Source organism: Lampetra fluviatilis, chromosome 39 (genome assembly GCF_964198595.1).
Source record: "Lampetra fluviatilis chromosome 39, kcLamFluv1.1, whole genome shotgun sequence".
NCBI lineage: Eukaryota > Metazoa > Chordata > Hyperoartia > Petromyzontiformes > Petromyzontidae > Lampetra > Lampetra fluviatilis.
The window spans coordinates 744,775-758,478 of NC_136313.1; the positions used below are offsets into that span (position 1 = coordinate 744,775).

At 59.2% G+C, this 13,704-nt stretch overlaps 2 protein-coding genes across 2 annotated transcripts in view; one reads left to right on the forward strand and one right to left on the reverse strand.

Moving 5' to 3' along the window:
• The first annotated feature begins 1,752 nt into the window (after positions 1-1,752).
• LOC144945817 (protein FAM81A-like) lies at positions 1,753-8,164 on the forward strand. Its single transcript, XM_078874358.1, has 9 exons — positions 1,753-1,800; positions 3,334-3,395; positions 4,519-4,885; positions 5,717-5,835; positions 5,955-6,084; positions 6,200-6,306; positions 6,744-6,879; positions 7,626-7,824; positions 8,043-8,164. Exons 2-9 carry the CDS (start codon positions 3,349-3,351, stop codon positions 8,162-8,164), a joined length of 1,227 nt encoding a protein of 408 aa, XP_078730484.1. The 5' UTR covers positions 1,753-1,800; positions 3,334-3,348.
• Positions 8,165-10,545: 2,381 nt separating this feature from the next.
• The window catches only part of SKIC3 (SKI3 subunit of superkiller complex), a 43,992-nt gene continuing 40,833 nt past the window's right edge, over positions 10,546-13,704 (reverse strand). The window contains 4 exon segments of the mRNA XM_078874359.1: positions 10,546-11,594; positions 12,276-12,390; positions 12,830-12,963; positions 13,239-13,391. Coding sequence (XP_078730485.1) covers positions 11,517-11,594; positions 12,276-12,390; positions 12,830-12,963; positions 13,239-13,391 — 480 coding nt within the window. The 3' untranslated portion in view covers positions 10,546-11,516.

The window sequence follows — 13,704 nt, forward strand, 5'->3', positions numbered from 1 at the left end:
CCTTTTTAAAAGCAGAAACATTCTGCGTATGGCCCTTGTTCATAGCCATTCATTTGACTGTGAAGAAGGGTCATTGTCCGAAACGTCGCTTATTACACAGTGTTACTATTGACAAATGTGTTAAGTGTTTTTTTGCATTATTAATTGTACATCACCAAATGGTGTGTTCAGTAAGATCTCCCATCGGGCGCGTTTCCGTCCACTCTGGAATGGAGTCCCCCCGGTGACACCAATAACACCGACACGAAGTGACGGTGACGTCATGAGCGCCGCCTGTGCCAGGCTAGGTGCACTTTGTCGAAGGCTCTCGCTGCTTTCAGGAGGTCACGGGACAAGACCCCCGAGGTTGACTGAATGATTTGACCGGCAGATGCATCACCCCCCGTACTGCAGCCTTAACAGACTGTTGGGGCAAAGTGCTGTTTGCGAGTAGCTCCCGGCCGCCTTTGTCTCCCAATACCAACACGTGGCCATTCGCCACAAAGTGACGGTGAGGTCACCAGCGGCGCCTGTGCCAGGCTAGGTGCACTTTGAGGCAGACCCAGCAGGTGCCATGGGTTGGCCGACTGAGATGGCTGAACCCCCTAAATGTGCCAATTTTATTCGTCCGGCGCTCCGCTCGTTGTTGTGAGCGTCGCTCCTCTACCCTCCGTTGTTGCTGGAGGGCGACTGCCTCCAACTGCACAATAGCCTCACTGTGCACCTAGCCTGGCACTACCCTAGTAGCGTCCTTCACGAGCCTCCTCCACAGAGGCCGATCTTGACACCGGCAAGTCCACTCAGCTCCACGTCCTCCCGTACCGCATCAGCTCCATCTCTTCTCCAGCCCGTGCCCGTTTAGCCCCCTCGATGCGGCCAAACAGAAGCTGCTTGTGGCACGCGGTGGCTGCTGGACCCAACCAACGGAGAACATCTTAGAGTAGTACCCATATACACACGAAAACATAGACAACACACGGTAGGCACATTTGGTCAAGATTTTAATTGTTACGCCCAATAACACAAGAAATGTCAATGTGCCCCATGGACCGTGATGTCTCCATTGTTCGTCAGCAGGGTCCGTGCCGGGTTGTAGCCGCAAGGCGGCGGTGTTGCCGCTGCGAGGCGCGATCCCAAGTGAGTGAAGGACACCATTGGACGTCTTGGGAAGGGGGTTGGGGTTGGCCAGCAACAACCAGGCCCGGCCGCCTTTGTCTCCCCAGTGGCGCGGCTTTTTTACGACACCGCACCGGGGCTACTCATGTTGAGGCTCTTGCAGGGACCGGGACCGGTTCAGACGGTGTTGGCCGCGGGCACTGTCGGTCGCCGGGTTCGTAGCGCAGCGCGCTAACCGCTGCACCACCGCTCCCCCCACACGCGAACCACGTGTCTCTTGGCTATGCCACCACCACCACCCGGCCCTGCCGTCTGTGCCCCCCCCCCACACACGCCACGTCTGGCGGCCCCCCCCCCCTGCCGTCAGCCCCCCCCCCTGCCGGCAGCCCCCCCCCCCTGCCGGCAGCCCCCTGCCTGCCCCCCCCTGCCGGCAGCCCCCCCCCCCCCTGCCGGCAGCCCCCCCCCCCCTGCCGGCAGCCCCCTGCCTGCCCCCCCCCCTGCCGGCAGCCCCCTGCCCCCCCCCCTGCCGGCAGCCCCCCCCCCCTGCCGGCAGCCCCCCCCCCTGCCGGCAGCCCCCCCCCCCCTGCCTTGTGCTGCCGCCCGCCCGCCCGGTCGCCCGGGGAACGGCGGTAAACAAACCCCGCGCCTCGCCCGGGAGCCGCCTGCGTCGTGGGCGAACGGAGCAGCTGGCGCCTGCGTGGCGAGGTAAGTCTCCCTCCTCATCATCCTCTTCATCCTCTTCATCCTCCTCCTCGTCGCCACCTTAGAACGCAAGGCGGGTCTCGCTGTCGGCATGACGAGAGGTAAACAGAGAGAGAGAAAGCGCTGGGGCTGCCGCGCTTTTTCACCCTTCCCAAGATGAGTTCACTTTCTTAGAGTCGAGTTCGTGCCTCGGCCTCCTGCTGCTGCTGCTGCGAAGATTCGTGTCAACTCGCCCAAATGTTTCATTCTCGTCCGTCGTGGCGCCTTCAGCGGTGCTGTTTGTTACTGGTCACAATGCGTTTTGGTTCGTGCAGCGGTCTGAGACCGTGATTTAATAATTATTATTATTTAACTAAACTATTTTTTTATTTAAAGCTTTCGTGACTTCAGTGATTCATATTCTTGGTTCTTTCGGTAAAGTCACGACGAAGGGAAATAATATATAAACTATGTTTCATTTGACCGGGTAGGGCCCACTGAGCTGTACAGCTCTTTCTCAGAAGCGGCCTGACCACAAATGATAGCTCAGCGAAGTGGCTTATCATTACGTGGAAATGTCTAGCAGTCAACTACTCTAAACGCGTGGTGTTCATTCTAAATGTGGAGAGAAAACCGGAGGACCCGGACAAAAATCCACGCGACCATGGGGGGAGAGAGAGAGAGACACGCAAACTCCAAATATACAGCAGCAGGCGTCAGGATCGGCATTGAACCCACGACCTCCTGCGTAGCAAGCGAGGTAGTGGACATCTCCTGGCCACCGTGGCGCCCCTGATACAACTGTAAGTTCCCGAAGGTGGAACTTGTGTTGGCTCATGGCGTTGTCGAGGCAACGTGACTGCTGTATGTACAGCACTGGCCATCAACCCACTGCTGGATAAATACCGCTACCCATACACCTTTCGGTTGACTGGGGTTGTTCAACCCCACGCCTCAGTGCAGCAGTTGAAGGGTTTGTTAGAGGTCACGCATTGTTCCACAGAGAAAGAAAAAGTAAATATTTAAAATCACAGACTCACAGTTTTGGAATGTGTAATGCGTTACCGATCACTTGTAAATGTTCTACCCCTTTCCTCCCACAGAGTCCACTCTTGAATTGTGAAACCTGCCCAGTGACATTTCACAAGGAGCTTCGTAATTAAAATGTTAATATACTCCTGAGGCTTCTAATATCTTACCAAGTGAGGTTTATGATGCCTTAATAAGTGATGCTTCTGATATCCGACTAAATGAGGCTTCTCATATCTTACTAAGAGAGGCCTCTGATATCTTGCAATGTATGGCTCCTGTGGAGGAGCTTAGGATTGTACTGGCGTATTTAGATATTGCATAATTTAGGGGATTCAGCGTCACGTTCCACCAATCTCGGTGTTCGTTCTCGAAGGTCCGGTGTCGGATGTCGCCATGCAGCGCGCGTCCGCACGCGAGCGTCTGTGCATCTGTCATCTATAATATCTTTCTCTCTAAAACCAGCTCAAGCCTCCGGTAAATCACGTTACTTCTGTGGCTATATAGGGGTTCTTTGTCTCTGTACAGGTCTTTCCGAGCAAAATGACGGAATTCAGCCACAGATTCCCCGTCATCCCCGTTGCCGACAGGTTAGTGATGAGCACCCCACTGCAAAGAGAGACCCGGCCACCTCCACCCAGCCACCTCCACCCAGCCACCTCCACCCGGCCACCTCCACCCAACCACCTCCACCCGGCCACCTCCACCCGGCCACCTCCACCCAGCTATCTCCACCCGGCCACCTCCACCCGGCCACCTCTACCCGGCCACCTCCACCCGGCCACCTCCACCCAGCCACCTCCACCCGGCCACCTCCACCCGGCCACCTCCACCCGGCCACCTCCACCCGGCCACCTCCACCCGGCCACCTCCACCCGGCCACCTCCACCCTGCCACCTCCACCCGGCCACCTCCACCCGGCCACCTCCACCCGGCCACCTCCACCCGGCCACCTCCACCCGGCCACCTCCACCCGGCCACCTCCACCCGGCCACCTCCACCCAACCACCTCCACCCAACCACCTCCACCCAGCCACCTCCACCCAGCCACCTCCACCCGACCACCTCCACCCAGCCACCTCCACCCGGCCACCTCCACCCAGCCACCTCCACCCGGCCACCTCCACCCGGCCACCTCCACCCAACCACCTCCACCCAACCACCTCCATCCGGCCACCTCCACCCAGCTATCTCCAAACGGCCACATCTACCTGGCCCCTTCCACCCGGCCACCTCCACCCAGTCACCTCCACCGGCCCAACTCCACTCGCCAACCTCCATCCACCTGGCTACCTCCACCCAACCACCTCCACCCAACCACCTCCACCCGGCCACCTCCACCCAGCTATCTCCAAACGGCCACATCTACCTGGCCCCTTCCACCCGGCCACCTCCACCCAGTCACCTCCACCGGCCCAACTCCACTCGCCAACCTCCATCCACCTGGCTACCTCGCCAACCCAACGTCTTAACGGTGCTGGCTTGGCACTCTGACACTTGAGCCGACCTCCCTAACGCTTGTACACCATGTGACCATTTAATTCCTTTGGCTGTGTAGGGCAGCGGAGTGTCCCAGAACAGTAATTTGTCCAGATCATTACGTGTCCACACCCAAAGATCAACTACGAACTCTGACCCCCCTGCCCTCTTTCCACACCACCTCCGCTCCCCTGCCTCCTCATCGCCCGTTTCCCCCCCGTGACCCCTCCGCAGGTCACGGCCGTCGTCCGGCCAGCAGGGGCCGTCGAGACGCGAGCAGCGTTCTCCACAGCCGCCCCACTCCTCGTCGCGCCTGCCCGCCCTGCCGATGGCGCTGGTGGCGCCGGTGGGGCGCGTCGAGGTGCTGGAGGGGCGCGTGGCGCAGCAGGAGAAGACGCTGGGCGCGCTGCTGGAGCAGGCGCTGCGCATCCGGGACGAGGTGGCGCTGAGCCTGCGCACCGGGGGGCCCTGGGTCTTGGGGCAGGCGGCGGCGGCGTCGTCGGGCGCCGGCTGGGAGCGGGAGAGGGATGCGCGGCGCATGCTGGAAGAGCACATCCGCAGCATCGCGCTCATCGTCCACCGGCTGGGACGTGAAGTCGAGGTGCGTCCTGGCGCGACGGCGCGCACGCACGCCTCATCATCATCGTCGTCGTCATCGTTAGCCGCAGCAGCAGCAGTCACCGTTGAATGACGGCCTCCCCGAGGCGTCGCCATCTCCCACGGTCACGCATGCACGCGTAGGCCTCTTTATCTGTCCGCGTGCACGCAGAAGCACGGGCAACCACGTGTGCATGAATAGCAGCAGCAGCAGCAGCAGCTGCCATTCACAACTAAGTGGCAGTGGCATGACCACAGCACTTGTGCCAGCCGAGGGGCACTTAATAGCCATCACGTGAAGTGTGGAAGATTCGCTGGCAGGAGGAGGTCACAGGACAGATGCCATGGGTTGACTGATTGAGACGACTGGCAGGTGCATCACCTGGGGTCTCCAATGTACCACCTCGCTGTATTCTAGGCACGTTTCTGATGACTGCGTTGAGTTTGTATGACTATTATCATTGTCACGATGAATGCTGTCCGGGTGCGGAGCAATGCATTTCATTCGGCTAAGATGATGAATTAGAATTGTGATTGGATGTAAAAATCCGATTATGTTTTTGCGCACAAGCACTTTTATACATTTCGCGAACTGCTCTTTTTAGAAATTAATTTGATCGATTGATTGATTGACACGAGTGGCGGTAGGAGAAACTTACCCAATTGTGGGTGGTGGTCAGGCGGGGGGGGGGGGGGGGCGGCGAAATAATGGAGCTTTTCACAGGGCCCCCCAAAAAAAAGCAACTTCTCCATTGGCACCGAATGGCATCGCGAACCCCACCAAGCGAGCCACGGCCGTAACCCAGCACCATCCGCTCCGCACTCTCTGCCGCAGGTGCTGGAGGCGGAGGTGCGCATGCGCGACTCGACGGCGCTGGGCACGAGCAGCGCCGTGAAGACGCTCGAGATGCATCACGTGACCGGCGTGGGCGACCTGCGTGGCCGGGTCGCCAGGTGCGGCAACGATGACTTGACGGGCGCGATAAATAATGACCGAATCGACGGGGACGACAACGTTGTTGACGACGTTGTTGACGACGACGGCGATGCCGGCGGTGTCTGCTCTGCTGCAGGTGCGACGCGAGCATCGTGCGCCTCGCGGGGGAATCGCGCACGCTGCAGGACTCGCTGGGGGGCATCACGCGCGAACTCACGGCCGCGCGTGCCGCGCTCGACCTCAAGCTGCACGAGGTGGAGGCGCAGGTGAGCTCCGCCCTCGCCCCCCTAACCCAGCCCCGACCGGGATGACTCCGTACGCTTACCCGTAGCGCGGAAGGAGGGATGACTCCGTGCTCACTTGCTGTGCGGCGCCGGCCAGGTGGGGCAGGTGCTGGCGCGGCTGGAGAAGGAGAGCGCGGAGCACGAGGCCCGGCTCAGGCTCCTGCAGGGAGAGTGCGGACACCAGGTGGAGATGCTCGACTCCAGGTGAGAAGGAACAGACCCACGGACAGACTGACGGACGAACAGGCAGACTGATGGGTCGATGGATGAACAGGCAGACTGATGGATGAATAGGCAGACTGATGGACTGACAAACAGTCAGACTAATAGACTGATGGACCGATTGACGAACAGGCAGACTGATGGATGAACAGGCAGACTGATGGACCAATGGGCCAATTGACCGTCGGACTGACAGATGAAGAATAAATGGGCAAATGGACAAACAAACAGATAGATAGACAACAAACATACAAATTGTCAAACGGATGGATGGACAGATGTAAACATTGACGAATGGGAGAACGTAGAGACAGAGAGAGACAAATAGGTGAACAGGCAAACCAACAATCCCAGAGGCGCTGCTGGCTGGCGGTGGCAGAGTGACCCCGCGGCGTGGCGGCGTGGCGTGCGTGCGTCAGGGTGAAGGCCGGGATGGAGGACCTGCGAGCGGCGCTGAACGTGGCGGAGCACGACGGGGAGCACGAGCGGCAGCGCGTGGAGCACGACGTCGCCCGGCAGCTGCAGCAGCTGGCGGGCGCCGTCCGCGAGCGGCCGGTGAGGGGCAGCTGCCCGCGCTGAGCGCTCACCGCACCTTCGCTACAAAGATCCCCCGTAAAGCCTTAACAGACTGTTGGGGCAAATGCCGTTAGCGAGCGCCTATGAAGGCCGGCACTGTGGCACACGAGGGGGTGGGTGGCCAGCACCACGCCCGGTCGCCTTTGTCTCCCCAGTGGCGATGTTTTTACACACCGTGCCAGGTAATCATTTGAGGCTGAGTCGACCTAGGGGAGGCCCAGGACCGGTTCAGATATATAATCGTCACTGGTGTTGGCCGTGAGCGGGAATCCAACTCGGGTCGCTGGGTTCATAGCGCAGCGTAGCGCTAACCGTTCTGCTCCCGCTCCCCAGGAGTACCGCCAAGCACAGCTATACCATCACCGCATTCGCCATCACCCACACCCACCATCACCCTCCATCACACACATAAACACACCATCACCGGTATTGTACCTCCCTGCGTTACACTGCACAGTACTGATAATAGTTCCGACGACAGCCGAGGGCAGGGGCCGGCAACCCGCGTGCGGCTCTTTAAGGACCGCTTCGTGACGTCATTTGTCAAGGGCCGCCACCGTCTCGTATTCGCACGCAACTGCTGCTCTTGAAATATTCGAAAAAAAATATTTCGGTTGCCCGACAACCTGGCCTAGGGCGCGTAAAAAGAGATGCTTCGGATTTGCTCTGGAAACTCTCGCACCGTCTCCGACACTCATCCCACCACCGCCCTCCGCGCGCCGCAGGAGCAGGTGGAGCGCCGGCTGCAGCTGCAGCTCCAGCAGGTGGTGTCCCGGCTGGAGCGGTTGGAGGAGTGGCGCGCGGGCGCGGAGCGCGAGTCGGCGCAAGCCGCGCAGAGCGCCGAGCGGCTGGCGGCGCGCGTCACGCGCCACGACATGCGCCGGCACGACGAGGTCGCCGCCCTGCGTGCAGAGTACCAGGCCGGTGCGTGCGCACGCCGCACACACGGACGGACGCGCGGGCGGACGCGCAGGCGGGCAGTTGGGCGGTCGTTCGCGCCCAACGCCGGGTAATAACCATGTTGGTCGCCAGCAACGGCGGCCGGGCGTGGTGCTGGCCACCCGCCCCCTCGCGTGCCGTTCCGGCCTGTTAAGGCTACACCGGGGGTCCTTTTCCCTTTGTGCGCGTGTGTTGTGGTGCAGGTTTCTCCGCGGTGCACGACAGCATGAGTTCCCTGCGCGCCGTGCACGACGCTCGCTCGCGGCTCGAGCACGAGTCCGTGGCGCGGGAGGTGCGGCGCATCCGCCGCATGGTGGACGAGTGACCGACGCGGGGGGTGGGTCGGTCGCTGGGGATCGCACCGGGGATTTCCTGGGATCATCGGAGGTGCTGGCGGTCACCAGGGATCGTGCCGGGATCACAGAAGATCACTGGGACCATGCCAAGGATCGTGCTGGACGATCACCAGGGAGCACCGGGGATTACCTGGGAATGCCGGGGATCATAGAGGATCACTGAGAATCATGGTGGAGATTGCGCCAGAGATCACCGGCGATCACCGGAGATCACCGGATCATGCTGGGGATCATCGGGGATCACCAGAGATCATCAGGGTGCAACGGGGATCACGTTGACAGTGGCGGTAATCAGCGAACAAAAATCAAATGAAGCAAAATCTAACTGTATCAAGCAGCGAAAGGGGTCTCGGATTCCTGAGTGATCAGGGCTGAACCAAATCGACCCTGCCGGTGTCTCCCTCCTCGCATCTCCTTTGCTCTCCCGTCGTCTCACCATATCTCTGTCCAAAATCTCTCTTCCCTCATCTTTATTTTTCCTCACATTCCCATCATCTCTATCTACACCTCTCTCGTCTCACGACAGCCCCGTCTCCGATCAGGATGGCTCCTGATCTATTTACACCTCCATCTTGCGTCTGGTGGCATCTGTCTCTCGTCTACATCTCATCTAGCATCTCACTCGGATCATTCTATCCGTGTCCTTTCACGACATTCGCGGGGTTTCCTCGCACACACACAGGTCCGCCGAAGCGACTTCGCGGCAAACCTCGTGACTTTCGCTGCAGACAAAACGTTGCCGGCCACGAATAATCTCGTATCCGCATACTCCGTGTCAGGTAAAGGTGCAGCCCTGCAATTGCTTGCTCATGCCACTGCTGGCGCAAGTGCCTCCACCAGAGAGGGCAGCTGTAGCTCGCTGCCCCCTGGATGGCAGTTGGCCTGCTCTTCCCACGCAGGCCACATGCAATCCGACGATCAGCACGGTTGGCCACGCGCAATTCGAAATAATGTTAACAGAAGACGGTCCCCGGGTTACGGAAGGGTTAGGTTCCCGAGAACGATCCGTAACCCGCATTTTACATATCTCGGAAACTGAACAATTTTCTCCAAAAATCAAGAAAAATGCCATTTACCTTAATCCTCGTGACGCTCGAGTGAGGCGTAAGGGCGCCCGCCTCGTGTAAGGCTGCCCTGCCTTGCGCCTGGCTCCACGGTATTCATCCGCAACCTCACCGCGCTGCACTATTCAAGTTTACGTAGCTCACGCAAACATTTCCGCACATTGACATTTTTTTTACATGATTTATAGGATGTCCGTAAGTTGGCTCTTCTGCAACCCGGGGATTGTCTGTACGCACAACCGCTGCTCGGCAAATTGTCCGGCGCTGTTGTTGCCGGCGCGAGGTCTCTCCCACGACTCGGTGAAGTTCACTTTTACAGCTCTCTGCCGACAGGAGCTACCGACGCCTGCCGAGCGTCGACAAGCGCCCGTTCCTGGGCCGCACGTCCATGTCCGACGACGACGATGTTTAGTTTTACATTTAGTGTCGGGGTTCCACCGCTCATGCGGATCGCATCTCTCACAATCGCCGAGGAACCAGAGACACGAGAGCCGGAAGGTAGCAGGCGGGCGGCGAGCCGGCGCTACCAACAATCGCCCAAGCTCTGCGGGCCTCTATACATTAAGATGTTTTCAGATTCGTCTGCACATTGCTGCCCCCGCCTTCTCCTTGCGAGCTCAGGGTATGGGGCTCCCCCTCGACACCCCCACACTTGTGCGGTGATCCACCTCCCCGTGTCTCCTGGCCACAGCGCTTGCCCGTGGCACTGCGAGGTTTAACACGAGCTATGAGATACCCCCCCCCCTCTCCCACCGTGTCCACACCGATCGGCTGCACAGTTGCGCGGAGATTAGTAAAGATGCACCGGAGATTCATGTAAATATTAAGCAGATGACGTTGTTGGCAGTGGCCTCGTCTCTCCATGTCAGGTCCCAGCAATGCCTTCCCCAATCGTTACGTTCGCATACATTTTACATTTCAGAGTGCGCCTTACAATTCGGCGATGAATGCGTTCGTGCGCGAGTTTGTATCGCGGTGAATTTTCACTTTAAAATGTTTTGCTTGTGCCCGCGATGCGATGAAGATGTTTTTTGTACAAAAACGTGATCAATCACAGCCACGTATCTGTGTTTACGTTGTGCACCCAAGATGAACTGTTACACTTGTGACTGTAATCGAGTCGTGGCCTAAAACGCGATCCACCGGTGTTGGCCGTGAGCGGGAATCGAACTCGGGTCGCCGGTTTAGCGCTAACCACTGCACAGCGTAGCGCTAACCACTGCACCGCCACTCCCCCCCCCCCACACACACTGACTGCGGTGTTGTAATAAAGGCGGAGAGGCGGCTTAGAGTGAGCAGCTCTGAGTTTATTCCATCGCGACAGCGGGTGCGGTAAGGCAATCGGTGGGCTTCACTCCCGAGGCACAACGCGGTTCAGAGGGCGTCGCGGGCAACGCTGCTCTGCGCCAGCCACACCAACCTGCCCCGGCGGGCAGCACGGGCAGCACGGGCAGCAAGGGGCAGCAAGGGGCAGCAAGGGGCAGCAAGGGGCAGCATGCACAGCAAGGGTCATTGCCGGACCCGTGCTTTAATGCAATACAAGACATTGTGCATTTTTATATTTCATTATTATTGTATTATATTATTACCTTCACGCTTTTTTTTTTAACCCAGCAAAGGCCTGAGTATCAAGAATCCTTTTCAGTTGTTGCGGGAGGGGAGCTGCGTTGCTGCTGCTGCTGCAGCGTGATCTCAGTTGAGTCATTGGCAGGTAATTGTTCAACATCGGGATATTTTTGCCCAATAGTTACATTGTGCGTGGGTTGTTTTTTATCCGTGGGAGAGAACCCGGAGGGAATCCACGCGGGTCACGGGGAGAACAGAAAGTCACCCAAGATGGGAATCGAACCCAGGTGCTTTCTGCCGCGAGGTGCGAGAGTGTAACAACTGCGCTACCTCCACCACCTGCAGAATAGCCGAGGGCAACACAAAACCTCGAGCGAGGACTTGAGATGAATGGGCAGACGAGGGCGGAGAGGTTTGAGAGTGAGATGAGAGGTAGGAGAGTGCACCGGCACATCGTTCGCTCGTAATTTCCATGCATCCACAACCACTGATTCTTACGCAAAACGACGCGCGTGCGTCGCGGATGCCAGGATCGAGTCCACAGGCGCACCGACGTCGCACGCCATCGCTCGCTGGTCGTTAGCGCGGTGACCCTGTTCACAGGCCAAGGGGCAGGAAGGCGAGTGGGAAAGTAGGTTGGCGGGGGGTGGGGTTGGTTGGCGATTTGGCGGGCAGGTGAGCGGGCGGTCCTCTAGCTTCCGGCGGAGAGACGCGCGTGCAGCGCCAGCGTCCTCGTGTCCCCGCACGTCTTCACGTCTTCCAGCAAGATCTGCGATCGCAACAGCAGCAGCAGCCGGGGTCAAGAGTGACCGCCATCGCCGCATGGGCGTAGGGTACGGCATCCGTAGGTGCGCACATATACGCAAGCGTGTGTCTGAGCGGTATTGTAATGGTTAGCGCACTGCACTACGAACCCGGCAAGCCAAGTTCGATTCCCGCTCACGGCCAAAACCAGTGACGATTATCTGAACTAGTCCTGGGCCTCCACTATGTCGACTCAACCTCAAATGAGTACCTGGTGCGGTGTGTCAACATCGCCACTGGCGAGACAAAGGCAGCCGGACGTGGTGCTGGCCACCCGCCCCCTCATGTGCCTTGCCGGCATTCATAGGTGCTCGCTAAACAGCACTTTCCCCAGGAATATGTTAAGGCTATATGGGGGATCTTTGTCTTGTTTATGCCAGGTGTGGAACGGTGGCAGAGTGTTTAGTGCGCTGCATGCACCACGAACCCGGCAACTCGACTTCCATTCCTGCTCATGGCCAACACCGGTGACGAATATGTGAACCGGTCCTGGGCCCCCTCCTAGGTCGACCCAGCCTTTTAACGAATACTCCAGACCACACCACCCCTTCGTGTGCCGTTCCGCCCTTCATAGGTGCTGCTACTCGCAAACAGCACTTGCACCGCGAGTCCGGTCAAGGCCACCCTTCGTCCTTGCCTCGTGTACCTGCAGGAGGTGGTCATCGCTCTTGAGCAGCAGATGGCGCACGAGGAGGCAGCGCGCGATGGAGGCCTCGGTGCCGGCGCCGCGCGACGCTCGCTCCAGGGCCTTGCGCGTTGGCCTGGCGACGGCGTGAGGCCGCGAGAGAGAGCGAGAGAGCGAGAGAGAGACCGGGGGAGGCGCGTGCGTTTGTGAGCAGGTGTGTACCCGTGAGTGTGTGCACTTGTGTGCGTTTGTGTGGTGCAATGGTCGCGCACTGTGCTACGATTCCCTCTCAAGACCAATAATAGTGGCGAATATTTGAACTGGTCTTGAGCCTCCTCTATGTCGACTCAGCCTCAAACGAGTACCTGGTGCAGTGCGTGAACATCGCCACCCGCCCCCTCGTGCGTTGTGCCGGCCTTCATAGATGCTAGCTAACAGCACTTGCGCCAAAAGTCTGTTCAAGCTATGCAGGGGATCTTTGTCTTTGTTGTCTCAGTGAATGGTGTGTGTGTCAGTGTGTTCGTCAGTGTGTGTGTCAGTAAATGTTTCAAGATGTGTCCCCGTGCGCGCGCCACCTTGCCCCGGGGTTCATGCAGAAGGGCAGCGCCCCCTGCAGGAGCCGCGTCACCGCCTCCCCCGGTGCCGCCTTCGCCAACGTCGCCAGTGCCTCCTGCGCCAGCGGCGCCCAGCGCTCCTCCTTCACCCCGGCCTGTGGCACCCACAGAGCCGTACACATTGACTCGCAGCACGGCAACAATCGTGTACATGCGTGTGTACGCAGCGTGCGCGTGTACGCAGCGTGCGTGTGTACGCAGCGTGTACGCAGCGTGCGTGTGTACGCAGCGTGCGCGTGTACGCAGCGTGCGCGTGTACGCAGCGTGCGTGTGTACGCAGCGTGTACGCAGCGTGCGTGTGTACGCAGCGTGCGCGTGTACGCAGCGTGCGTGTGTACGCGTGCGTGCGAGCCCCCTCCCCCCCCCGTACGGCGACGATGACGACGGCGAGGTGAGCGAGGCGCAGCAGGGAGGAGACCTTCCCCGAGAAGTCGCCGACGCGCGCCGCCACCTGCAGCCCGTGCCGGTAGCAAACCTCGGCGGCGAGCGCCCTCCCGGCGCGCAGGTACACGCCGGCCAGCGCCTGCGTGGCACGCACGCACCGCCAGTTATCACGGTTGGCTACGTACGGTGCGAAAGAAGTTCAACACACTTAACTCCACTAACCACACCACGAACTGGTGTAGCATTACTTTGACTACATTGTACGATGTCACGATATCACTTTGCTGGAGTCGAAGTGGTTTGGGCGATGGTAACCGGTGTGCCACACGGTAACACAGAACATGGACTGCCAAAGCAACGTTAACTGTGTCTCTCTCCCGTGTATACCACAACATGATGAGCTACTCAACATTAAAACCACGTCGCCGCTTTGTTAAATCACAAATGTTTTA

What these genes read in the sequence shown, in the direction of transcription:
- LOC144945817 (XM_078874358.1), top strand. Translation starts at nt 3,349, where the DNA reads ATGACGGAATTCAGCCACAGATTCCCCGTCATCCCCGTTGCCGACAG. An exon ending in GTCATCCCCGTTGCCGACAG is followed by an intron (nt 3,396 to 4,518) that starts GTTAGTGATGAG and finishes ACCCCTCCGCAG; the next exon opens with GTCACGGCCGTCGTCCGGCC. An exon ending in GCGCCGTCCGCGAGCGGCCG is followed by an intron (nt 6,880 to 7,625) that starts GTGAGGGGCAGC and finishes CGCGCGCCGCAG; the next exon opens with GAGCAGGTGGAGCGCCGGCT.